Consider the following 25,417-nt stretch of genomic DNA (forward strand, 5'->3'; position numbering starts at 1 on the left):
GGTGATCGGCATAGGCTTGCTTCTTCCATGATAGCTTGTTTGGACCGACGCTGTCACCTAGCGTTTCCGTTTCTCGCTTTGTCCCCTAATCCCAGATTGGGAGGAGACTACAGGGTTTGTCATGGGGGTTGGACCGGATGACCGGGTCCGTGAAGATCTTTTCGGGCTGGCCATAACGGTCCATTGAAGATTTCAATTAGACAACCTTACCCCTGACAAAACCACTGTTTAGCCGATCAACAGTGTATTTACTTCCAATTTTACCTCTAAGCAGAAACTCGTACTCCGTACAGCATGACCATACTAGTATGTCCCTTTAGCTTCCCCAGTGTGTCGATCACACGGCACCTGGCGCCACCAATTTACCGGTAGGGCTTTAGTCCTCTTTGGGTATGTACATATTACTCCACTATCAACATATGGTCCCCATGCCCCTTGTCTAACTGTGGGCCTATTCCTGTCTCGGAATCGTCGTTCTCTGCTACACAACCGTATGTACCGCTTGCTTTGACCGTCTGTGGAGGACACGGAGCTCCATCGCTAAGACACATGTGTCAAACCGGGCGAAGCCGAGCCAGTCACCCTTTTAAGTAAAGATTTTGTAGAGAGTGTTATTTTGAATCGATTCTGGTACGTGAGCTTCAGAACTATCCGAGGAAAAGAGCACTGGTGTGATTCTTCCGATGCAATTTTACCTGTGATTACATTTCTTGAACAGTGAATGGTAGGAAAGAACAGTTTTTGACATGCACATAACTCTTCTTAGGTAATACAGATATGCATATGTCTGTTGGGCTCTTTCTTAGGGGTCTAGTTCACTATTTGCCCTGCTATTTGTTCACCCGCACTGGAGGATATCCAAGATAGGAGTCCATCCGGTGATCTCTCCAGGTAAAGTGGACTGAATTGTTCAGATAGTAAAATATCCTATGCATTCTCAAATAATTTAACCGGCTGAATGAGGTTGCCAATATTTTTATGCTGGCATGACCGGTCCAAGAAGATTTGTTAACACAAACAGGAGATAGTGTGTACGTAAATTGACGGAGAGACGGCGAGAGATCATGAGAAACAGCCTTCGAGTTCATGCAGGCCTAAATGAGCCGGCATCCTAGCCGTAGTCAGACCTTAGCTAGGTTCTGTGGTGTAGCTGAGCTTGGCTGGAGGTCTCTATATCGCCCAGCGGGTAGAACTGTCGACTTTCACCTTTGCCTTGGACAATGATAGACCCATCCAATCGAGAATTCCCTCGAGTATGCGAGTTCATTCCGTATGACTTGTTTTGCTCCGTGTCACCAAACATTCCAGGGGCAGCCTGGCGTAACAGAGACCTAATCGCAGGCAGGCAAGCACATATAACCCCGACGTCGCACTCAACAGTACTCCAGTACCCGACAGTTACGTAGTCCCCTTTGAAAGAAGAATGTAAGCACACGATCATAGGGCAAGATAAAGAAAACTCACAAGTCAAATTTTGCGTCGCGGCAAAATGGATAAGTGAGCTCAGGCGTAAAATACTGACCAGTGTCACGCTGGAAATCAGAATTAGCAAGTGACCCAGAGTCCGTTCATATGATAGAGGATAACACGCACAATATACCCAACCCAAACATACACATCACATACGACTTCTTCCTCATGGAAAGATTGAGCTGATAGAGCTGCCGTAAAGGAAGCACCATGACAATGATATCGAGAACCATGTTGAATGTCGCAGCCGCCCAACCCTGAGCATTGATGTTATTGCACTGATAATTACCCTCACCATCCCAATGAAGCCATGCCCCAGGTTGGGGTCGACATTGGAACACTGATATCAAGATAAAAACAACCAAGTAGCTCAAATTGAGCCCAATGACGAAGTATGTCACAATGCGAAAGCGGCGCTCTGGAAAGATACGAAGATAAAAGCAGAGAATTGAGATCTTGGTTAGAGGTAAGATGCTCAAATATAACAGCTCACTCCAAAAATAGAGCTGACGCAGGTGATTAGCTCAGAGTGTTCCACTCCAAGAGCTGAGTATTCTTTACTCACATAAAGTATGCGGGTGATATTATCCAAAGGAATCGTCCACATGTCCCTTCCCAAGCCGGCGTTGGCCACTAGAGTTGACAATTGGTCAGTCGAGGGCGTCTTGATTTGGTGAGAGAAAGATACTTACAGACAGCGGAGAGTGCACTAAGCGGAATAACGAGGCACTGCCAATGCATTAGCCATGAGCAATTCTCATAAAATCAAACAGCCAGTATTTAGAGTACCATTGTCAATGTCATTGTCCAGTCATCTATACCAATTGTTCCTGAGCATTTGAAACGAGCCACCATCCTGAGAATGTAGGCAATCAGAGCAACAATACAACCTCCCACTCCTGAATAAGAAACGACCTTTGTCCGGTCTCGGATTGGGGCTCCACAGGCCGATGTCGTCACGTTCTTCGTAGCTTGGATGTTTTAGTATTGAGGACTGAAAATGAGCGAGCGGGTGCGCGATCTTACTCAAAGACTGACGAATAGTGCAGCTGGCAAGTACACATTCTTCAAGTACAGCAGTATACTTGGCATCCATACAGAGACATTTCTGGTCCGTAGCTGCACAGGAAGTTTGCGACATGGACGACATCATACATTCCAGCTTCACATTGTCAGTTGGATCAACACCCACAAGCGTAAGGAAATCGGCCATACTACCTACCGCACAGGATGGCAACATTGCCGCTAGTTGCTCTTCGCCAGCGTTCGCAGTGGCGGCGAACAAAAACGCCACCAGGACTGCTATCTTGACCATCTGCATCGCAAAATTCTCTGATGGACAGTCATTCGCAAAGAAGACGATAACGGGGGAATTGCTGGCCAAAAATATGACGGGGTAGATGTTCGACTTCCTGGGAGGCTCAGGGGAGCCTTCTAGTCCAGAAGAAAGATTTTCCCATGTCTTGCTGATGAAGATCTTAGCGTATTGGCACTTCCAGCTTCAATCTTCCAGGAAGCATTCCCACTACCAGGGGATCGGAATCCGATTTTCATGTCCTAAAGTGTTAGGCCCACTCTGGAGACCACTAATGTGTATTAAGGGGATCTTCTTTGTAGATCTTTCAGCATCTTATCCCCTAACTATGAAAAATCCGCGGCATTCTAGACTATACGTAAAAGGAGACAGATGCAGCGGCACAGATAAACGTAAGCTGAGCGACCATCCCGCTACCCCTATATTCGAACCTCGAATTGCATGTTAACGGTGGCGGATTTATGAATTGCGATCTGCATCTTATCCCCTCGTCCGTCCGGGAAGGACAATTAGCGCATTTCAATTAGCGTATTATATTATCCAATAGGTTATCGGACTAAAATATTCGATGTGTTATTGGATATAGGGCTCCACTATCTACTAAGTCATCAACGCGTGTTTTTCTACACGCGTAACCCCCTACCAACCTGCCTACCAACCTGCCTACCAACCTGCCTACCAACCTGCCTACCAACCTGCCTACCAACCTGCCAATAAATCTGCCATGGCTCCAAAGAAATCTACTAAGGCTACACGGAAGCGCACGCTTGACGAGATTACTGCCGAATTACCTACTAAGGAAGAACTCTCTCGGCAGCTAAAGCCCTTGATCCCTTCCTCCGAACCTCCACGGCTGCACCTACCTACTAGCATTGACCTAGATAGCCCATACGCGATCTTTACACTCTTTATTAGCGAAGAGATTTTCGATCGTATCAGCCAATCTACCAATGCATACGCGCAGCGAAATCTAGCGAAGCTAGCTACCACTGCCACTACTACTACTACTCGCGCGTGGAAGGATACTACAACTGCAGAGATCAAGGTCTTCTTTGGTATCCTTATTTATATAGGTGTTCACCCTGAGCCACGCATTGATCTCTACTGGGCGCAAGATAGACGAGAAGGACCACTACATACTCCTCCGCTTTATATGACCCTTAAGCGCTTTGAACAGATTAAGCGCTATCTTCATATATCTCACCCTGACGAAGATGAGATGCGATCGGAGAAGGATAAGAAGCAGTAGTGGTATAAGCTAGACCCTCTAGCTTTCTTCTTCAAAGAGGCTGCTGAAAAGCACTACCAACCAGGTTCTAATATCTCTATCGATGAGACTATGGTTCGCTGCTTTGGCCGTACGAAGCATACTGTCAAGATGCCTAATAAGCTAATTCAACAAGGTTATAAGATCTTTGCCCTCGCAGAACATGGCTATATTTGGACATTTACATGGAGTAGCCGCCTATGGGGGATCGCGGAGATGTTTAAATATGAAGGCCTTAGCCCTACGGCAAGAATGGTGCTTAAGATGGTCAAGAAGCTTCCTGGCCTAGCTAGTTCGATGGCTAATCTTCCTGCTACCCCTATGAGCAATTCGCATACCAATCTTATAGCCAATTCGATGGCTAATCTTCCTGCTACCCCTATAAGCAATTCGCATACCAATCTCATGGCCAATTCGATGGCTAATCTTCCTGCTACCCCTATGAGCAATTCGCATACCAATCTTATAGCCAATTCGATGGCTAATCTTCCTGCTACCCCTATGAGTAATTCGCATACCAATCTCATGGCCAATTCGATGGCTAATCTTCCTGCTACCCCTATGAGCAATTCGCATACCAATCTTATGGCCAATTCGATGGCTAATCTTCCTGCTACCCCTATAAGCAATTCGCATACCAATCTTATGGCCAATTCGATGGCTAATCTTCCTGCTACCCCTATAAGCAATTCGCATACCAACCTCATGGCCAATTCGCCGGCTAATTCGCATACCCTAGCACCCTATATTGTCTACTTAGATAACTACTTTACCTCGGTAGCCCTTTTCAAAGAGCTTCGAGATATTCAATGTGGTGTATGTGGTACTACCCGCCCTCAAAATAGGATACCTTCTCAGCTCGTTAAGCTAAAGGATCACATTAAGACGATCCCATAGGGTACACTCTATGCAGCAGAGGCTGAAGGGGTTCTATGTCTTACTTGGCAGGACAATAATATAGTCCTTCTACTATCTACTATCCACTCGCCAGAGATATACACTCCTACTAAGCGGAAGCGGCCATCACCAACCTCTACGAATGCAGCTATCTCGCGTATACCTTTTGGTGATGAGATAACTAAGGAGCTCGAGATTCCTACTGCTATCAATGACTACAATCACTATATGGGTGGTGTGGATATTGCAAATCAGTATAGGGCTTCTTATGAAATTCATCGAAAGTGCGAGCGTGTCTGGTTCCCTCTGCTTTTCTTCTTTATTGATGCTGCAATTATTAATGCTTACTGCATTCAATATATCTTTAAGAAGCAACAGGGGGCTAGTGAGCTATCTAGTCAGCTAGATTTTCGGCGAAAGCTCTACCAGCAGCTCTTAGCCTTTGCACCTTCGCCAGTACCAAGGCCAGTACCTGGTATAAACCACCAGCGAATTCAATTCGATAGGCGAAAAGCTTGTGTGTGGTGTCAGTATAAGAGAGAAAAGGGCAAAAGAGGCCAACAGGCCAATCGGTCAAGATCTGGTTGTTTAGAATGCGGCAGTGTAAGCCTATGTGTAAAAGGGCAGTGTTGGGACGAATTTCATAGAATTAGCTAGTCGATTAGGCCTGATTAATTACCATACTGAACTGTGACCGCGATTAGCCAATTAGTACGCGTTATTCATATACGCTAGTATAGCCTAGTAAAATACGCTAATTGTCCTTCCCGGACGGACGAGGGGATACGAACGACGCTACGGAATAATTGTCATCGTCCAGACTGAATTCTAGACTATTTAGGATACTGCTGACGGGGATAACCAAATGTGGAGGGTGGATCAGGCGAGACGCAACTTCACTGGAGAACTTGGAACTGAGCAGCCGTTGATCTACAAAAATTCAAAATGTTGACATTTTGCCCCACCCTGTCTAAGGTTTCTCATAATTATGTACCTAACAAAAGTAGGGAAGTCATCTTTAGTAAGGAGGATAAAGCCGGAAAGACCAAATGATTAATGAATAATAATGCCGGGAGACAATGGTAATTGTCGTTAAAATTTACCCATTGAAATAATCCGCGCTAATTTAGCGCCAGACGCGGGCTCCTGCCATTCCAAGGCAATGATCGCCTTTTTCAGGCAATTTTTCTAGCCTTGGTCGGAGAAATCCCGTTGTTAGCTTCAACTTAGCTCAGAGTTGACCCTGATCGGCACTGTCATTCAACTGGGTAGACCAGACTTAGCTAAGAAACCAGGAATGATGCCGAACCTTTCTCTAACCAGGTACGATCTACCCCAACGCCTTATTATTGTCCAATCCGACAATAAATAATTATCCAGAAAACATGACGGATGATATCCCCGGCAAATATGAAACAACCTTCCAATTTTCCAACATCACCTTCTGGGTATTTGTTGGTCGAACGCGAGCCTGGAAGGCAGCTCCCGATGAGAGTAGCCTCAGGAATAAAGTGTAGTTCCTGAGAGAGCACTATTTTAAATTACCGACCTTCGGTGGGGCTGTAAAGTAGCGAAATGAGTCTGTACATAATACAGCACTTTGATACCGCTCAATGGCATTTTATTTGTGTCAAATCCAGTAATTAGCGTCATTCACACGTGTGATCGACTGTTATGTGCCGAGTGACCATTCAGGGGGAAGAAATTAAGCAGCACACACTCATTAGCACTTTCATGAGAGAAGCCTACTTATCCGAGGGACGCCCTATTTTCTAAGAAAATGTATTTCATTCTTAATCCTTGCTAAGCATACTGCTGTTTGTTGTGCTATACTAGGTAACGTGGCTGTGAGCCCATTGTTCATTCAATATGCGCACTTTCAAGCCAGCGCAATTGCTTTGGGTATTATCCTTTTCTCCTCTCATTTTAGCCTTCCCGGGAACAGAGAGCTCTCATAATGGTGCCCAAGCTCATCGAGCTTTGCACAAAAGATGTCCATATGCCAGCGTCGAGTCTGATGCCGCACCAAAGCATGAGAAGCGGTTCCTTGTCGATTCGATGATGTCACCTATTGATGGTATGCAGAAAAAAAATCCGATCAAATGGTGTGTTGTGCTAAAAAGGGATCTATAGTTTCTGGGGAGCATGAATTCCAACCGCCCAATTTCAAGGGTGGCGACCAGCGTGGCCCTTGCCCGGGTCTCAATGCGTTGGCAAACCACGGGTATATCCCTCGAAATGGAGTGGTCTCGGTAGGTTACTGAAGATATTCCCAACACGATACAATGAGGCTAATGTGGGAAAGTTCGGGAATGTGATCACAGCAATCAACGAAGGTAGCGTAATATCACATTACTACCCTAGCACTGACTTACATACTGACCTCGGATTGATAGTGTACGGCATGGGTATTGATTTGGCAACGGTCCTCGCGATCATGGGCACTCTCTGGACAGGGGACCCTTTGTCCCTTGATCCCAGCTTTTCCATCGGAGGTCGCGACCTTGGTGTAAACAACCTTCTGGGAAATCTAGGAGGACTCCTCGGTCAGTATTTCTGTTTGAATGTTGCATATGATCAACCTTATTTATTGTTTGTCCAGGTGAACCTCAAGGTCTTATCGGCTCCCACAACTTCATTGAAGCGGACTCATCCAACACGCGGGACGACTTATACGTCACGGGAAACAACTACGCACTGAACATGGAAAAGTTCATGTCCTGGTATAACATGTCCGGCGATGGCACGTTTGACATGGATCTCATGGCCAAGCGGGCAAAGCTGCGTTTTGAGGAGACAATCCAAACCAACCCGAATTTCTACTACGGACCTGTGACTGGCCTGATTGCACGCAATGCTGGCTACATTTTCCCTGCTCGGCTGTTTCGGAATCATTCCCGTGAGAATCCAGAGGGAATCTTGAGTAAGTAATGACAAGAATTCAAATGCTCTAAACACTGATTTCAATACAGCAAAGAGTCATATTCGAAGCTTTTACGGCATCTACGGCGAGGAGGGTGACCTTACATATCGGGAAGGATGGGAAAGAATTCCTGAGAACTGGTTCAAGACTCCCATAGATTACGGTCTCCTGCAGCTCAATCTGGACACTATCGATTGGATGGCAAAGTATCCCGAACTTGCAAGGTAAGGCTCCAGCTAATGCTTCAATATATTGGGCTGCTAACCGTGGTCATGAAAAAAGCATCGGAGGGAACATGGGTAAGGTCAACAGTTTTGCTGGGGTTGACCCTGCAAATTTGACGGGCGGCGTTTTCAACTTGACCGATCTGCTGGAAGGCAACAACTTGCTCTGCTTCGTTTTTGAAGTTTTGAAATTCGGCAGTCCCAATGCCCTCGCTAGTTTGTACACAACTCTGGCGGAGCCCTTGGGTTTCGTGAGTGATATCTTGTCAGTTCCTTTGTTGAACATCACTTGCCCAGCATTCCAGGACCTTCAACTCGGTGGCAAGCCATTCTGGGAGGCTCTCCAGAATGATTTCCCGGGCGCTATGCAAAGTGGCCGCGCGTTTTGAACGTTGAGTTTACCTGCTCTTCTATCAGCGGGTTGCACAGTGACCAGACCGCTGAGATCGAGCTCTGACTGATTTTCCGTTTTACGTTGTTAATAATTATCTTTGAGCGAGGAACGAATGTTTCTCCTGTAATGTATACGGCCATCGATTTTGAATCTCCTTGGACTCTTGAAGTAAGGCTTGAACTTAAAGGTCTCCGGTATACTCTGGTTAAACTATATACACTTTGCAGAGACTCAAAGCCCAAGGGCCAGAAGCTGACAATAGCCAAGATCGGAAAATGTCTGCATTTGTGACGTATGACCCCTAGCGTTGATCTACTTCACTTCAAACACATGAAGATCAGGAAAGATGCATCTCGGCGGCGGAACCCAATGCATCGAGGTGAACGTGTCGTATTATTCTGTTTGAGTATTAATTGTTTGTTGATTTCTGGGGGGGAGTCAATGAAGCTACCCCGCACTAGGGGGTGATTTCTATTGTCTAATCGGGCCCACTACAATGTCCAGCCTGGCTTTACCGTCCCGGCCCGGTTGATTGTGGAAACTTCCGCCATCGGAGTGCTTGTCAGCATGTTCTGGTGGTTTTCGGAGGATCCCAAGCTCCGGCAAGAGATCCATTCTTGATCAAAAACGTAATGTCCTTTCGATATCTCGCCGAGACCCATAAAAGCTCTGGCTCGAATTTCCTCTTGAGAGTCGTTTGTGGACCCGAGGGCCTCAACGTGGGGAATTGCCCGGGCCGGAAAATGGATGTGCGGAGGGAACTGTTGACCCCAGACGACTCACCCCGTGGAGAAGGAAAAGCTGGGGGTGAAAGAAGTTCAAAAACCATATAATCTTGAGACCGGACACGCGTCTACAGGGCTGTCCTCGGTCTTGACTGTCAATATTTTTCATTCCTCGCAGCTGCAATCTCGAGTCAAAGAGCCAGGCATGATGGCCGACGACCAAGTTTTCAACGCACAAAACCAGATCGGAACGGAAAACCAAGAGAAGCGTGATTCTATATCGAAAGACCGGGGAGAATACCGTCAAGATGGGCATAACCTTGATGCTGAAGAGAAACACACCTATGGAGAGGTGAACCAATTGCCAGACCTTCAACGCAAACTCAAGAGCCGCCATTTGCAAATGATTGCCATCGGTAAGCGCCCATGTTTTCAATGAACGCAAGTTAGAGGACCTATGGGTTCGAAGCTAATAAACATTCATAATTAGGTGGCACCATCGGAACCGGTTTATTTATCGGTAGCGGTACTGCTGTTGCTATTGCTGGTCCTGTTGGAGCACTACTTGCGTATATATTTGTGGGCTCCATCGTGTTTTCGGTCATGGCTGCACTAGGAGAGCTGGCAACATACCTTCCGATTCCAGGAGCCTTTACCGCATATGCGACACGACTGGTTGATCCTAGTCTAGGCTTCGCAATGGGCTGGATCTACTGGTTTTCATGGGCGTCAACGTTTGCTCTCGAATTGACCGCGACCGGTCTGATCATTCAGTACTGGGATGAAACAATCCCGATCGCTATATTCATTGCCATATTTTGGGTGCTGATCATTGCGCTGAACATGCTCCCAGTTAGCTTTTACGGCGAGACCGAATTCTGGCTATCAAGCGTCAAGGTCGCCACTGTCGTCGGGTTCATGATATTTGCGATTTGCATGAACGCAGGAGTTGGCAAGGAGGGTTATATTGGTTTTCGATACTGGGTTAATCCAGGCCCCTTCAATGCCTATTTGGTTGACAGTAATGTCTCTCTGGGTAAATTTCTTGGTTTCTGGGCGGTTCTTATCAAGGCCGGTTTTTCATATCAAGGCACTGAGCTCGTGGGTATTGCGGCGGGCGAGACTGAAAACCCTCGCAAGAACGTCCCATCAGCCATTCGCAAGACATTTTTCCGAATTATCTTCTTCTTTATTTTAACAGTCTTCTTCATCGGGATTGTTGTCCCGTCTACTGACGATGGCCTAACGGCTAGCGAAGGGACTGGAGCTAGTGCGAATAATGCTAACGCCTCACCCTTTGTTATCGCCGCTAAGAGGGCCGGCGTGAACGTGCTACCTAGCATCATTAATGCAGTCTTGTTGACTGTGGTTCTCTCCGCCGCTAATTCAAATGTCTATTCTGGAAGTCGGATCCTTGTGGGCCTTGCTCATGATGGGTTCGCGCCCTCGATTTTTGTGAGAACAACCAAGCACGGCGTCCCCTACTGGAGTGTGCTTTTTACAGCCCTCTTTGGTCTTCTTGGATTTTTGAATATCTCCAACACTGGAAGCACCGTCTTCAATTGGTTGATGCAGATCGCAGGCTTAGCAGGTTTCATTACCTGGACATCTCTAAACGTTTGCCATATCGCATTCATGAAAGCCTTTAAGGCGCAGGGCCTTTCCCGGGACATTTTGGCCTACAAAGGCCCTTGGCAGCCATATCTTTCGTGGTATGGCTTGGTTTTCAACGCGTTGATAATAATCACCCAGGGATTTACCGCTTTCATTCCCTCTTTCAGCGTGACCGACTTCTTCATCAATTATCTCAGTCTCATCCTGTTTGCTGCTCTCTATGCTGGACACAAGATTGCTTTTCGACAGCCATTGGTAAAGCCTAAAGAGGCTGACGTTTATACAGGTCGTTTAGAATTTGAAGGCTAGAAGACAGTTAGAATACAGTGTATATAGATGTCAAGAAAATGTGAATCCTTTCATGACGTGCACTAGGGATTGTTCCATTCTTCTCCCACATACCTTATGTGTTTTGCCTGTCGTTGGGGAGATGTAACGAGTCGACACCGAAAAGTCACTCGATTACTCGGTTATACCACCAACGGACAGCTCAACTAGCCCCTTTTTACACTCATTATTGTTTCCCTTCTCTTGGTCTAATCAATCGATCTTCTTGATCTGATTCCGCTGGCTCTCTCCTGCCTTGGGCGTATAATCTCATACCGTATTTCATAGATTTGACAATAGAACATAACTTGGGACACAAACAAGCATTATGTTCCAATACCGCGTATATTTTCAGCGACAATCGACCGTGTTTGCCTTCACCGCGCACGACAAGTGATGGTGTCATAGACACCAAGCACAAAGGAAGCAGGGGAGAACGAAGTCAGATTGGTCTATCTAGGAGAGCAAGAGGACGAAGAAGGAGAAGAAGAAGGGAAAGGCCTAAATAGGCCTGCAATCAGCAAACCTGCAGGGCAAAGGAAGACGAGCGCATGCACTGCCAAACGGGCAAGGTCGAGTCATCAACAAGAATTCAAGGTTCTATTCAAGTTCCGATTGTGAAAAAAATGGCATAGTATGATGTTGACAAATTCACGGTGAATGTTGATCCAGCCATATTATTCGCATTGACCACGAAGCCCTCGTCTTTCCTAGTAACTATGGTAGATATTATTGCACCCTGGGTATAGAGTCCTTGTGTGCCACAACTCTGAGTCACTTAGGTGGATGAGCTTGGAGTAAAAAATTCAGTTCCTGAAAAGCTAGTTGGAAATTCAGCGGCGATTTTGGGGTTCGCTGTCGGCCTTCACGTATCAACTTAATCTCGAACATTGGAGAACGACATTTCTAATATATAGAGGAAAATTAGAAAGTGGCACAACCGAAGCGATCAAGTCACGTTCATAATTCAGGTCAGCTTTTGATAATGCCGAACTCGATAACAATATTTATCAAATTGGGACCGTAACGCCGACCAAGCGCTGGCAAAAAGGTAATCGCTATTTGAGAAAAGTTCAGATTCCTATGTTGTCTAAGCCAGCCACTTGAGCCATGAAGATGGATACACACTATGTATACAGTAAACTTTTCATGAGCCTCATTCTCTCGTGGATGTTAGATTTTTCTTCAAAGTTCAAAATGATGGGGTCTAGAGCCGTCTAGAGTTTCCCTCCTTGGCGGGACGAAAGAAAGACGGCAAGTGGGCACAAACTTGTCACACGGAGCAGCTGGGAAAACTCATCAATTATCAAGGCAATTGATGTGCAGAAGCTGAAAACGCCATTCCCTCTGGGCCGGGAGCAATCTCCGCTAGTCCGCTTATCTTGTCGCAAAGCCTCGCTTGGCCAAAATTTCCAGTACATAAAATCCTCTAGTGCTGTGTAGCAGACAGTACTCGCAGATGACAAATCTTGACCCACCAGGCCGACCTCGCATGCCTCGAGCGCTTCAACCAATCTACTGCCTGTATTATTTATTAAGCAGGGCTTCGAGGTACATCCAACTCCTTAATCTAGTTAGGGCCGGCGCCAAGGGCCGCCACTGATTAAAACTCTTGGGGCGCGTTTGAGGCTCGCTAAATCAGAGTCCTGCACAAGCCGTTGAAGAGACGGATGCATTGTGACTGATAGAAGACTGGGGTATAACAAAAAGAAAATCGTCGCTGGACAAGTGTGAACAGTCTACGTCGAGTGCTCAGTAATTGATGGAGAGGAAGTGTTGTAGACAATCATACAACCCAACCCGTTCATTGAATTTTACAACATCAACGATGCAGTGGCGATTTCAGCTGGATAATTAGGCTGGCCTTGCTTGTCAGCGCTGCCGCCTAAGTTAGTTAAGCAGCCAATCTTAACGGGACCAGAAGCAAGCTAATCCGTTAGACTTCAACATATTTGGCCTAGCTCAATGAGTACAATCACGGGCGGGGCTCCTGCATACTGCATCCCCGAAGTATCAGCCCATAGTTAGTGGCAAGCGAGCATGACGAGCATAAGCAAGCTAATCACATGGTAGAAATCATGGAAATGGATGAACATATAAAGACCGCCGGAAGTAGGTCATGTCGTTTAGTCCAGTTCTAGAGACCGTGACATATCCCACCGTCACCATGCCTTTGCCTTGGATAGCGAGCCTGTCGCTAGGCTTGCTGGCTCTGTATGTCTTGAAACGAGCAATATTGGATAAGAAAGTGCCCGGCCTACTTCCACCAGGGCCTCGGCCTAAGCCAGTTTTGGGTAACCTTGCCGATTTGCCCCCAAAAGGCGAACGAGACTGGATGCATTGGGTTAAACACAAAGAGCTCTATGGTAAATATACCACTCATTACATATCAATTTTGACACTACAGGTATGAACTGTCAATTGAGTTCCAGTCATACTAATTCGTGTCTAGGGCCAATTAGTTCTCTTAGAGTATTGGGGCAGACAATCGTTATTATCAACGACATGAAAACTACGGTGGATCTGCTAAATAAACGGTCGGCTATTTACTCGTCGAGGCCAAAGATGGTCTTTGCATCTGAGATGTGAGTACTTAAGCACCTACGCGTAACTTGCTATAGGTACAGCAGCTGAACATTGACAATAGGGTGGGATGGGAAAATGGTCTGGCTTTCCAAGGTTACACTGAAAAATTCCGTGCCTATCGCAAGGCAGTACAGCCATCATTTGGATCCGAGTCAGCTGTTGCGCAGTTTAACGGACTTCAAGAGAAAGAAGTGCTCCGTTTCTTACTACGAGTACTGCGAGACCCAGTGAACTTTATCCAGCACATCCAAACGTGAGACTCATTTTAGCGGAAGATAGCGGAACAGTGAACTAAGCTGATAAATTTCATGTAGAGAAGCAGGGGCCGTTATTTTGAACATAGCCTATGGCTACACCATTGAGCCATTCAAGCGTGATCACTTAGTGCACATTACCAATCTGTGCCTGGATCAGTTCGCCAAAGCGGCGACCCCTGGAACTTGGATGGTAGATATTGTCCCAGCGTGTGAGTTTTATGACTACCCTGGTGAAGCAAAAGATTCCAAAGCTGATACGTCTAGTGAAACATATCCCTGCTTGGTTCCCAGGGGCAGGCTTCAAACACATAGCTCAAGCGTGGAGGGAGCAATTGATCGGGATAGCGGACAGACCTTATGCGTTCGTGAAAGCACAGATGGCTAGCGGCAAGTATAAACCATCATACTTGTCAAACATCTTCAACGCGCACGGGGTTCCTCAACCAGGTTCGGAGAAAGAGATCATTGCAAAATGGACCGCTGCGTCACTTTATACTGGCGGCGCTGACACGGTAAGTTCCGCAAAAATTCACCTGTCTGTCATTTGAACGCTAATGTCATTAGACCGTGTCATCGATCGAATGCTTCTTCCTGGCTATGGCCCTATATCCCGAGGTCCAGCGCAAGGCCCAGGATGAGATTGAGCGTGTTCTTGGACCCGGACGCCTACCGACAATGGCAGATCGTGTTCATCTTCCCTATATTAATGCTGTAGTCAAAGAGGTTCTTCGCTGGCACCCCGTGGCACCCATGGCCATACCTCATTTGTCAACAGAGGATGATACTTGGGGGGAGTACTTCATTCCTAAGGGCTCTTTGGTCATGCCTAATATTTGGTAAGTCGTCAAATTCACACCTTTCACACTGATAATCTAATATTCTGAACAAGGGCTATGATGCACGACCCAGAAAACTATCATGACCCCATGACTTTTAAGCCTGAGAGATTCCTTGAGACAGAAGGACACGAACCAGAGATGGATCCCCACTCTATTGTCTTTGGGTTCGGGCGTCGAATATGCCCTGGCCGATTCCTGGCAGATAACACAGTATATCTGAGCGTGGCGCAGACCCTGGCAGTCTTCAACATCAGCAACGCTACACAAGACGGGGTGCCTATCAAACAGAGTCCAGCATTTGAGCCAGGGGTGATCAGCCATCCGGCACCATTCCAATGTTCGATCGCAGTTCGTGGTCCGTCTGAGGAGGAACTTATACTCTCTGTTGAGCAAGAGCACCCATGGGAACCAAGTGATGCATACGACCTTGAAAAGCTCCGGTATTGAAGTAATATTTCTATTTGGCCATGAGATCTGAAGGTAATACTTGGCCACACGCACATTTGCCTGTTCCAGGGTAGATACTCATATATTTGTGCCTTTTCACAGTACCCACAAAACGATAAGAGACCCATCGGCGATCTACTTCATTTGAGCCTGGCGATTTCGCATGCAAATTGGCCTGAGTTGTGAGACAGATATAAAGTACTGCCTTTTTTCGATACACTGGATCGGATCAATAGCAGCTTCCCAAAGATGTCCGGCCTTCGTATCTACCGCGGAGGCTTTCAAGTGATCGCTTTGACGTCGGAGGATAGAATATTTCGATTTGATGAAGTTATTCCATGAAATGCGAGACAACGAAGTACTTAAAGGGTGATTTGTAATAATCCACGGAAACGTCGCTCGTATCCCGAAAATGCGGGGAGGAATCCGCACTGGGACCAATTTAGCCGAGGTACTGGGATGGGTCCCTTCGGCTCTCAAGGCGCCAGACATGGATCATTTCGAAGTGCTTACAAGATTACTCGTATTTCACGTCAATTTCTGCCAATGGCTGTCTCCATCGGATATCACGGCAGACCACAAACCCCTCGTGACCTGTAGCTAGCTTAGACACCAATAAAATACCTGGATGTTGGCTCACTCTCCATAATTGTGCGAACCAAGCGGAGCGGGGCTTCACACTATCCCCACGTTTTCTTTGACCTCATTTCCTACCATTTATGGAAAAGGAATTCAACGTCCTGTCGAGAAGAAGATTGACATAGAATGGCCCTGCCTATCCATGAAGGCGCGCAACTCAAAGAGCTTGGACCCAGACAGCCCCAAAATGAAGATATATCTGAATTACCTGACGGATCTGGCTTATCACGAAGTATAACCGGGCCCTTCCAAGTGTTGGGAGCATTCTTTGTGCTATTTAACGTCTGGTAAGTTATACAACTCTTACCATCGCTATGTCTTATCCACTAACACAAGCTTATTTAAAGGGGCTTGAGTTTTGCCTTTGGATCCTTCCAAAGCTTTTATGCTCTTACTTTCATTCCCTCATCCACAGCATCGGCCATATCTTGGGTGGGAACTATTCAGTCATGGCTCTTGATTGCCTGTGGTCTGGTCTCTGGTCCGCTATTTGATTTAGGCTACTTTCCAGCGATGGTAATCGCGGGAAGCTTCTTTTCCGTGTTTGGCTTTATGATGCTCAGTATTTCGCAAAAATACTACGCGATATTTTTGAGCCAAGGGTTATGCATGGGTCTAGGCTTCGGATTACTCTACATTCCCACCATCACCTTGATCAGCCAGAGATTCGCGACAAATCGCGCAGTTGCGCTAGGCGTGGCCACAAGCGGAGCTCCGGCAGGGGGTATCATCTATACTGTCATCTTCAATCAACTGATTTCGAGGGTGGGCTTTGGATGGACTGTCCGCATCATGGGGTTTGTTATGCTCTTTCTCTTCATCACGGCTGCTCTGCTGCTCTCATCAGAAGGAGGTCTGAAGAGCAGGGCAATGAGTGACAGACCCAGAGTTCTCTTTGATACTCGAGCCCTGAAGGATCTTCCATTCTGGAGTTATACGGTTGCAAATTTCTTGATATATCTTGGATACATCACGCCATACTATTATATACCGACCTACGCGCAAACCATGCTTCATACGTCGCGCTCTTTGGGCTCATACATCTTGATGGCGTCCCAAGCAGCCTCAATCGTGGGCCGTGTTGCTACAACTGTCTTCGCCCATTATTACGGTTCTATGATATCTTGGGTCCTGTGTGGGATGATTTCAGGTATTCTCTGCTTGAGTTGGATAAGTGCAGATACTCTTCCGCGATTCATCGTGTTTGTGGCATTTTACGGTAATACTCCCCTTGTCCATTTTTCAATTTCAAAATTAACCAAGCAAACAGGAGCTATCTCCGGTGCTTTGGTTCCTCTCCCACCGAGCGTCTTCCCGCATGTCTGTCCTGATTCCCACTCCCTGGGGACTTGGCTTGGGATGGCGCAGAGTATCAGCAGTTTCGCTTCCTTGATAGGACCACCAATTGCTGGGGCACTGGCCTCTGTAAACTCTTATGGAAGTACAGATCTTAATTTTATGGGGATTCAGCTGTTTAGTGGAATTACCATGATACTTGGCGCTTGTTCGCTGATTGTTTTATGGTATCTGCTGTACAGACTGAGAAACAAAAAGGGGTTCTTCTGAGGTCTGTGGAGGATGATGAGAAAATGAAGAGCGACGAGTGCTAATAGAAAGGAACGAGAATCTACTGTCTAGATTCGTTAATGATTACACGGAACACAAGATATTCGGAGTTCTGGAGCCTTTTATTGTGACTGAACTGATGGAGCAGAATTTTGGGCCAGGGTAATAGAGGGCTTGTTTTTGTACACACCTGACAAAACACGTAGCTAGATCCTTGATTAGCCACCAGAAGTTTTCCACTATCTCCCATTCTTCATGCTTTATCCCTACTCTCCTCCAGCTCTTTCACACTGCTTTGACAAATATAACCATCCCTTATCAAAATTGCACAAGGACACTCCATATCACACATCCGATAACAGAATGCTTTCTGCGAAAGTAATTCTTAGCATCAAGCGGTTTATGAATCGTAACCACCTACGATATCGCACGAAATGGATTAAAGGTTTTGCACGTTGAACTGCTTCCTTATACAACTACCATATTCCTGCTGGAATTGTCTGTTACCTCTTTGGTATCTCTCGGCGATGTGTACTGTGTGTCGAAAGTCTGTATTCACACGGGCGGCAATATCTAATTACACAACTATTATATACAAGACCGCTCTCTTATAACAGCTCACCCGCTAGCTTGACGGAATAGGTGCGTAGAAGCTAAACTTGCCAGTGGGATCATACTTCTGCTTCAAAGCCTTCAGACGACTCTGGCGCCAGCTCTCACTTCCGTACAGCTCCTGGAGTGATTCATCACCGTAGGCATAGTTGACATAGGCCCGGAAGTCGTTTTGGCCAGTACCATCCCGAAGAATATCACGAATCTGGTTGCCCAAGTTGGCGACTTGGGTGTCCAGATCGGAGCCAGCAGGCAAGTAATTTATGAGCGGAGCGGCAAGAATGTTCTCACTCCGGAATGCAAAAGCGCTAGAGTCGTAAGGGATTGCCTGCACGCCCTCCATGGAGTAGCCCTCGAACATGAAAATGGAGTTGTTGAATTCCGAGGTTCCGCGGACGGCATTTGCGAAAACCCCGTACGCTTTCTTTTGGGCATCTACATTGTATGACTGGAGGTAGATGGGGAAGCGGGGGTTTGCAAGGGCACCCTTTTGGCAAGGGGGCGATGAATCGGCGATTCCAGTCCAACCAGCCAGATCGGTATAGGTGCCTGACATGGGTTCGATCGAGATAGGACCGATAGCATGGAAAGGCTGGGTGTAAGCTGAGTCGACGGTAGTGACACCTTCTTGGATGATGTAGAAGATGATGACCGGCTTATCAATGTTAGATATAGGGAAGCAGACAAATCTTTGTGGTTTGTTTCACTTACGTTGTTGGGGTCAGCGCCTGGGTTGTTAAGCCAGTAGGACCAGTTGATCAAGCCTTCTGGCTGTGTGCCGTTCTTCAACAGATAGTCGTTGGCAGCCTGGTACACAGCCCCAACCTTATCACCGCTGAAAGTGAGAGTTTCAATGGCCCAGTCGCGATACTGAATGTCAAAGACCTTGGTAGTCAGGGAAGTAACGATACCAAAGTTGTGGCCAGCGCCCTTCATCGCCCACCAAAGGTCGGAGTTTGCATCAATTGTCGTCAAGGTTCCGTTGGCAAGGACGACGTTCATTGAGACAAACTGATCAGAGACCAGTCCATGGTGACCTTGGAGCCAGCCATGACCTCCACCGAGACCAGGTCCAAGAATGCCGACACACTCACATGTTCCAGTCACTGTCCTCCAAAATCAGCGCCAGTTGTTATGCTGATACGACCAAGGCGACTCAAACACCTACCGGCTTGCTTTCCTGCATTCCAAAGAGAGTCCACAACAGCCTTCGACATGGCTCCGCCACCAATGGTTGCTGTCTGTCCGTCTCCAGCAACGGTAACGGTGTCAAGCTGAGTCATGTAAATCTCGATTCCCTGGTCCATCTTGCCCAGCGTGGTAAGGGATCCATGAGCGCCGGTATATGCAAGGAATGGCAAGTCCCGCTTGTTCGCGAATTGCACCTGGAGCGCTGTCAGTGCGAAGATCTGTATTTAATATTCTCGGTCCCATGCTGGATGACAAGGGCCTTGTTCAAGGAAAAGAGCAAGAAGATGAATATGAAGGCGAGGTCGAGGAACTTAGAGCACCTACGGTCTCGGCAACGTCATTCTCGGTGCCAGGCACAACGACCACATTCACCTTGGGTTTATCCAAGAGCGACCACCGGGCTGAGGCATCCACAAACTCTGTCGAGTTGGGGTAGTAAATTTTGGCGTTACTTGAAAGCTTGGCCTGGAGGTCGGTCATATCATAATTGCCCCTGGAGTGAAGACCAGGGAGTCGACTCCGAGCGAGGGGCAGGTCCTGGCCGACCGAGCTGAAAGCCCAGGCGGCAATAGCCAATGCAGCTTCCATCTTGAAGTGATACATCGTGAAAGCCGTGAATTGCCGTGGCTGTTCAAAAGAGCTCAAGCACTTCTGTGGCTATACTGCGTCGCTGTTGGCTGAGCAGGAATCCCTTGAGCTACAAAGCCAGGCAAAGGTCAGAACCCTGTCAATTATTCCGTGGGAACGCGGGAATTTAATATTTATTTCAGGCGCTGTAAGGGACTCGTATTTGACTAAAAATCTAATTTAGTGCTTGTCGAAGCCCAGGTCTAGCAGAGTTGGATGTTGAAAGGCCGAACTACCCGGTCGCCGGGCTTGAACACCGTGCGGTCGCGCGACTCACAAGTTGTCAAAGTACAAATCGAGATGAAGAGGAGCTGTTGATAAAATTTATTTTCTACAAGTCAATTCTTAGAGATCTTCAGAATACTTTCCTTTTGACTCAAATCTCTGATTGAAAAGCAAACATTATTGTCGTGCCTGATCGATCGTATTATTGGAGGACCGGGAAATCCCCCTCTTCGCAACACGAAGGAAATACTAATTAATGTATGCAGGGTGGGTGGCATGGGATGGAAGCCTTGGAAACCTTCTTCACGATGATAAACGCTCCAAAACTAGGCTACCTTGGCACTCGGGACCACTTTAACCCTTGGGAACAATTTACTGAACTTCACCCCGAGATGAGCCACAAATTCAAATCATCCAGTTGAGTTTGGCCGCCCAGTCTTTTGGCTGAACCGACGCCTCTTGGATGGTCACTGGGATCGGTGGCGCCGCTGATCAGAGGGCCCGACCACACTCTTCAGGGTCCACTTGATGGCTACCGCGACTACCCATCATCGATGTCGGGATCCCGAAGTTTCCGAGCAAGTGAACGTGGAGGGGGCTCGTGTTCATTGACCTACTTGAAGTTTTGAACACGGTCAAGAACTAGCCTCAAGACTACATTATCACAAACAATCTGACCCGGCAAGAATAGTGGGTGTTTTCTGTCTGTGAAGACCAAATCACGTCTATCCAGGATAGATCTGCACGTCTGAAAATCGGAGTCCATGGAACACCCGTTCTTCATATCTCCTCGGCAGGGCTTTCCATCAGGTCGGGAACCAATAAGCATCACCACGTGCGAATAAACGCTCTCCTCTCGATCGAAAATGATCTCACGCATGCAACCTGACAAGTATCGGGCTCCAATTTTGACCATGGGAACCAATCCTTTTGCAAGGGAATGATTCGACTCAGATGGGCAGCGGGTACCCTTTCCACTCATCGTTTGCCGAGGGAAAAGCCAGTTGACGACTTCGATTGGGGGAAATATTACCGCCTTTGAATCGCTATTTTCTTCGGGGACTATTCGAGAAAGTCTGAACGTTCCAAAAACTTATAATTGGGTCTGTGCATGTGTTGCAAACCACAAGAATCGCGACCAGGTATCCCATTAATGGTTTCACGGTACGGGCGATAAGCTTTGAAGGTCTTGTGGTGGCTGCAAATTTGGTCTTCTCTCGTTATACAAGACCACGCTCTCTTCTCAACTCCGGTCCTCGTTTGGCAAACAGTTGACCGCTATGCCAGTCCACCGTTGAGAGGCACATACCCTTAGTACAGCGTGGAAGAGAGTGGCTTGCTGGTTTTGCCTTGTCATGCCAGATTTGATTTGATCTTTTGGCATGCTAATTCTTTGTTCTATGCAGGGATGTCTGGTATAATCACTTTAGATGCCAGGGATGCCGCCTCAGATGCGGCTCAAGCTGCATACAAAGCAATGGTGGAGTTATGGACTCTCTACTCGTTTGGGGTTGCTGTGACATTGCTCCGAACATATGCTCGAGTACGGGCCGTGGGATTTAGGAATCTGAAAGCCGACGACTATCTTGTCTGGGTCGCAATTGTTCGTACTTTCCACGGATTCTTTCCTATTTGAGCTCCATTCTGATCACAGTCCCGGTAGATTTTCTATACCGCACAGACATCACTGGCATACAGTGTTGGTAATGTCGCCCATGGTCTTGCAAATAACAGCATGACAGACGCCCATCGCGCGGCACTGTCTCCTAGTAATCCCGAATATCAGGCCAGGTATGAGATGGCCAATCGACGAGCCCATAATCCGACTGTTGAGTTGGTCACTAACAAGGCGATAAGAGCAATTGGCTCTAAAATTCAGGTCGCGGGATGGACGACCTATGTCCTTTTGATCGGGTCCCTCAAATTATCTATGCTCGCATTTTACCTCCGCCTTACAGTATGATTCCCTGGTATGCGTGACATAACAAACTTTACTTGCTAACTGGCGTTAATAGGATGGCCTAGGTCGCCCCTACCGCATTCCCGTTTACATTGGATTTGCACTTGTTGGTGGAAGCATGATCGCCAGCGTATTGACAATTTTCACCGCATGCCGGCCATTGAACCATTACTGGCAGATAAATCCGGCCCCTGAAAGTAAGACCCATATACTCCTTTCGGGGTCTATCCCATTATTAACATACAATCCTCACTTAGATGTCTGCCAACCTGCTATCTCCATGCCCATAATTTGGGTGACCTTCGCCGCAAATCTCGCCACCGACCCATACCTTATCTTCATTCCTATCCCAATGCTTTGGAAATCGAGTCTGAAGCTGTTAAATAAGATTGCCGTGACCATTGTCCTTAGCGCTGGTGTGTTTGTGCTCGTCTGCGCGACTATCAAGAGCGTTTTCCTCATTGTGGTACATCCCCACTACCGTTGCCCGCACGCACCACCCTCATACCAAAGAATCATTCTGATCATTGCATATCTCCAGTCTCCAGTAAGCGGAGCACAGACAGCCGAAGAGTGGGGAACTCGAGAAACCTTCGTCGCCGTGATCACCACCAACCTTCCCATGATCTTCCATCTCTTCAAATCCTGGCTAGGCGTTCTATTCGGAAGCATGTTCTTCCAATCGACCCAACGGACATACAAAACTCCCTCCGGTGGATTCCGTAGCATTGGTGGCGGCGACTATCAAAGCCGAGATCGCCGTGGGCCGCCAAGCTCGAATCCTATTACAGCCAACATGACCTTCAACGAAAGTGAGGAGCGGATTGTCGACAATGTTCACTTGGAGGGTCTGAAGGTATACGCTGGACCTGGCGGTGAAAACACGACCTCGAATGCCGGGATTGTAGTTTCCAGTCAGATCGAGGTTACTCATGAGGCGAGACGTAGTGCCAATAGCGTACCTGTGCCAGAGCAAAACGTTCGTGAACCTTGGTAAGAAGCAAAAATGGTCGAATAGGAATTCTTACGGAGTGATTTCATAATGATATGTTGGGAGGCTGCTTCATTTTCATGCTTGTTCTGTGATGCTCAGCCCCTGTTGGTAGACCTCATTGTCTCGTCACACTGATTATGAGACCTTTTTTTCTATGTAGTATATAGTTATCTCTCCCTGGACAAGCTAGGGCTAATTCATTGGATACTTGCTGTGGCTCAATAAAAGCCCTTTCGACTTTCTTCTAGATTTGTAATGATCCTCATGCCACGAGTTCTTATCACTCTCGTTGTGCCAAGTGTTCTCCAAATAGATATCCTGATTGACATTAGCTCTGTTTCTTACGTCAGCTGTCATTCTTCCATCATTTAATCACGAAGACAAGAGATGAGATAAAAAGGAAACAAGGGAGATGACATGTATTCGTCCTGGTATTCAACAGCTATGTACATCGCTCAATGTCCAAATGCCACGGTCTCCGTTTTTGTGTCATTTGCATGTTCCTTCTGCCATGTCTTCGAGTATCTAACACCAAAACCTTTACTAAAAACTTCCCTGACAGCTTCCAACGGCATGCCCTTGCACTCTGGGTAGAAGAAGACAACGAACAACCAACCAACAAAGCAAATTCCGGTGTAGAAACTAAAGGCGCCGGTGGGCGTCCAGCTCTTCATCATGGAAAGGAAGGTCGATGCAATAATAATATTCGTGCTCCAGCATGTCACTGTGTTCTGTTTAACAAGTCAGCATCAAAATCGCGAGATTGAGAGGTTCAGATGACATACCAGCATAGTCCCAAGCGCTCTGACTTCGAGGGGTATCAGCTCCGTGCCGATCCATGCGATGGTAGCGACGCCTGAAGAGAAGCAAGCAACATAACATATAATAGCGACCAGGACTAGAGGGCCTGGCCATCCAACCTGGTTGGTATCCAGCTCCAGAGTGTTCGTGTTCACCGGAATGTAGCGGAATGCTACAGCTGCGACCATCATACAGATGGCCATTCCCAGCACAGTGACGGTGAGAATGATTCTTCGTCCAAGGCGATCCACCAGTATAATGTTCACAATGGAGAAGACAAAATTCGTAGCCGAAACAGTAATACCAACTGCTGTAGGATTATTGAATCCCACAATCGAGAACAATGTTGCTGCATAATACATCAAAGTATTGAATCCACCCAGCTGGCTAATAGCCATGACCATACACGCAGTCAACACTGCACGACCGGTCGCCGGTGTAGTAAAAATCCGCTTGAACGTTATCCACAAGGACTCTTCAGTCATAGCCTGGGTGACCTCGTTGAGAGACAGCTCAATTGACATGATCTTCGCTTGGCGTTGCTCCTCAGTCGAGGTTGGGTAAATCCGAAGAAGAACAGCCTTCGCTGCCTCATAATTGCCATGAGAAACAAGCTGCCTAGGTGACTCTGGGCAGAACACAAGAAGCCCAGCTAGTATAAGTGCTGGAGCGGCTCCTATACCGACTGTGGCTCGCCATCCCTCGCCCTTCGCCTGCGCAAAGCCTGCACCTAAGGCGCTCGCAAGGAGTTGGCCAAAGGTGACGCTCATATTGTTGAAGGCAACCATACGACCGCGATATTTTGCGGGTGCCAACTCGCCAACTAGAATTGGTTAGTTCCGCACGGTTAGACAGAAGAAGGAGACATGGCATACTATACATAGGAACAATCATGGCTGCACCTCCAACTCCCAGCCCAACAACAAATCTTCCAGCAGCAAATTGCTCCACCGAGTAAGCGGCCGTCTGAAGAACGGTTCCGATGATGAACAACACGCAAGCACCCCAGATAGGCCACCGACGACCGAAGCGATCAGCTGTGAGACCTGCACCCACTGCACCAACCAGAGCACCCCCACTTGTCAATGAAGTCACCATTTCTTGTTCATTTGAGCTCAACCTATGGCCTAGGGACAAGCCGATAGTCACCAGAACCGCAGAGATATAGCCGGTATCGTACCCTATTTTTTTGTTAGAGTATAGCCTCATAGGCAGGACAGGAACTATACCGAATAAAAGACCTCCAATTGAAACCACGATCGAGATGAACCATGCCGCTTTGGAAGCAGCAGTACCTTCGATATTACTGAGCTCTGACTGATCGATACCAAGATCTAGGGCCTTGACATGCTCAATCTCCTCAACATCATCTTTAGTACAATATTCAGTCTTCATTTTTTCTGCTTTGTCTCGCGCGTCCACAAAATTCATCTCAATTGTGGAATAGTAGATCTGTAGAAATAATTGATAGTTAAGAAGTCAGAGGATGATGTGTCTGTCGAACGGAGACTTGATGC

At 47.1% G+C, this 25,417-nt stretch overlaps 7 protein-coding genes across 7 annotated transcripts; 4 read left to right on the forward strand and 3 right to left on the reverse strand.

Annotated features, from left to right (window-relative positions):
* Positions 1–1,132: 1,132 nt before the first annotated feature.
* N7458_008973 (putative integral membrane protein) lies at positions 1,133–2,791 on the reverse strand (the record flags this gene model as incomplete). Its single annotated transcript, XM_056912355.1, has 7 exons — positions 1,133–1,410; positions 1,465–1,532; positions 1,594–1,976; positions 2,036–2,103; positions 2,163–2,199; positions 2,260–2,441; positions 2,497–2,791. The coding sequence occupies 7 exons, from the start codon at positions 2,789–2,791 to the stop codon at positions 1,133–1,135; spliced, it is 1,311 nt and encodes a 436-aa protein (XP_056761204.1).
* Positions 2,792–6,818: 4,027 nt separating this feature from the next.
* N7458_008974 (peroxidase family protein) lies at positions 6,819–8,485 on the forward strand (the record flags this gene model as incomplete). The annotated part of the gene is made up of 7 exons (XM_056912356.1): positions 6,819–7,026; positions 7,083–7,201; positions 7,255–7,285; positions 7,346–7,495; positions 7,552–7,872; positions 7,922–8,096; positions 8,155–8,485. The coding sequence occupies 7 exons, from the start codon at positions 6,819–6,821 to the stop codon at positions 8,483–8,485; spliced, it is 1,335 nt and encodes a 444-aa protein (XP_056761205.1).
* Positions 8,486–9,423: 938 nt separating this feature from the next.
* Positions 9,424–11,138, forward strand: N7458_008975 (uncharacterized protein; the record flags this gene model as incomplete). Its single annotated transcript, XM_056912357.1, has 2 exons — positions 9,424–9,631; positions 9,706–11,138. 2 exons carry the CDS (start codon positions 9,424–9,426, stop codon positions 11,136–11,138), a joined length of 1,641 nt encoding a protein of 546 aa, XP_056761206.1.
* Positions 11,139–13,323: 2,185 nt separating this feature from the next.
* Positions 13,324–15,285, forward strand: N7458_008976 (cytochrome P450; the record flags this gene model as incomplete). The annotated part of the gene is made up of 7 exons (XM_056912358.1): positions 13,324–13,522; positions 13,609–13,741; positions 13,804–13,995; positions 14,057–14,208; positions 14,264–14,511; positions 14,564–14,835; positions 14,889–15,285. 7 exons carry the CDS (start codon positions 13,324–13,326, stop codon positions 15,283–15,285), a joined length of 1,593 nt encoding a protein of 530 aa, XP_056761207.1.
* A 2,830-nt stretch (positions 15,286–18,115) lies between these two features.
* On the reverse strand, positions 18,116–19,896 carry N7458_008977 (putative FAD-dependent oxygenase; the record flags this gene model as incomplete). The annotated part of the gene is made up of 4 exons (XM_056912359.1): positions 18,116–18,757; positions 18,814–19,208; positions 19,271–19,487; positions 19,618–19,896. The coding sequence occupies 4 exons, from the start codon at positions 19,894–19,896 to the stop codon at positions 18,116–18,118; spliced, it is 1,533 nt and encodes a 510-aa protein (XP_056761208.1).
* Positions 19,897–21,553: 1,657 nt separating this feature from the next.
* Positions 21,554–23,102, forward strand: N7458_008978 (uncharacterized protein; the record flags this gene model as incomplete). The annotated part of the gene is made up of 4 exons (XM_056912360.1): positions 21,554–21,748; positions 21,809–22,102; positions 22,161–22,302; positions 22,363–23,102. The coding sequence occupies 4 exons, from the start codon at positions 21,554–21,556 to the stop codon at positions 23,100–23,102; spliced, it is 1,371 nt and encodes a 456-aa protein (XP_056761209.1).
* Positions 23,103–23,554: 452 nt separating this feature from the next.
* Positions 23,555–25,331, reverse strand: N7458_008979 (myo-inositol transporter; the record flags this gene model as incomplete). Its single annotated transcript, XM_056912361.1, has 4 exons — positions 23,555–23,830; positions 23,885–24,723; positions 24,776–25,081; positions 25,130–25,331. The coding sequence occupies 4 exons, from the start codon at positions 25,329–25,331 to the stop codon at positions 23,555–23,557; spliced, it is 1,623 nt and encodes a 540-aa protein (XP_056761210.1).
* Positions 25,332–25,417: the final 86 nt, after the last annotated feature.

This window comes from Penicillium daleae (genome assembly GCF_028827525.1).
Source record: "Penicillium daleae strain IBT 16125 chromosome Unknown utg000008l_segment0_segment0, whole genome shotgun sequence".
Taxonomy (NCBI): Eukaryota; Fungi; Ascomycota; class Eurotiomycetes; order Eurotiales; family Aspergillaceae; genus Penicillium; species Penicillium daleae.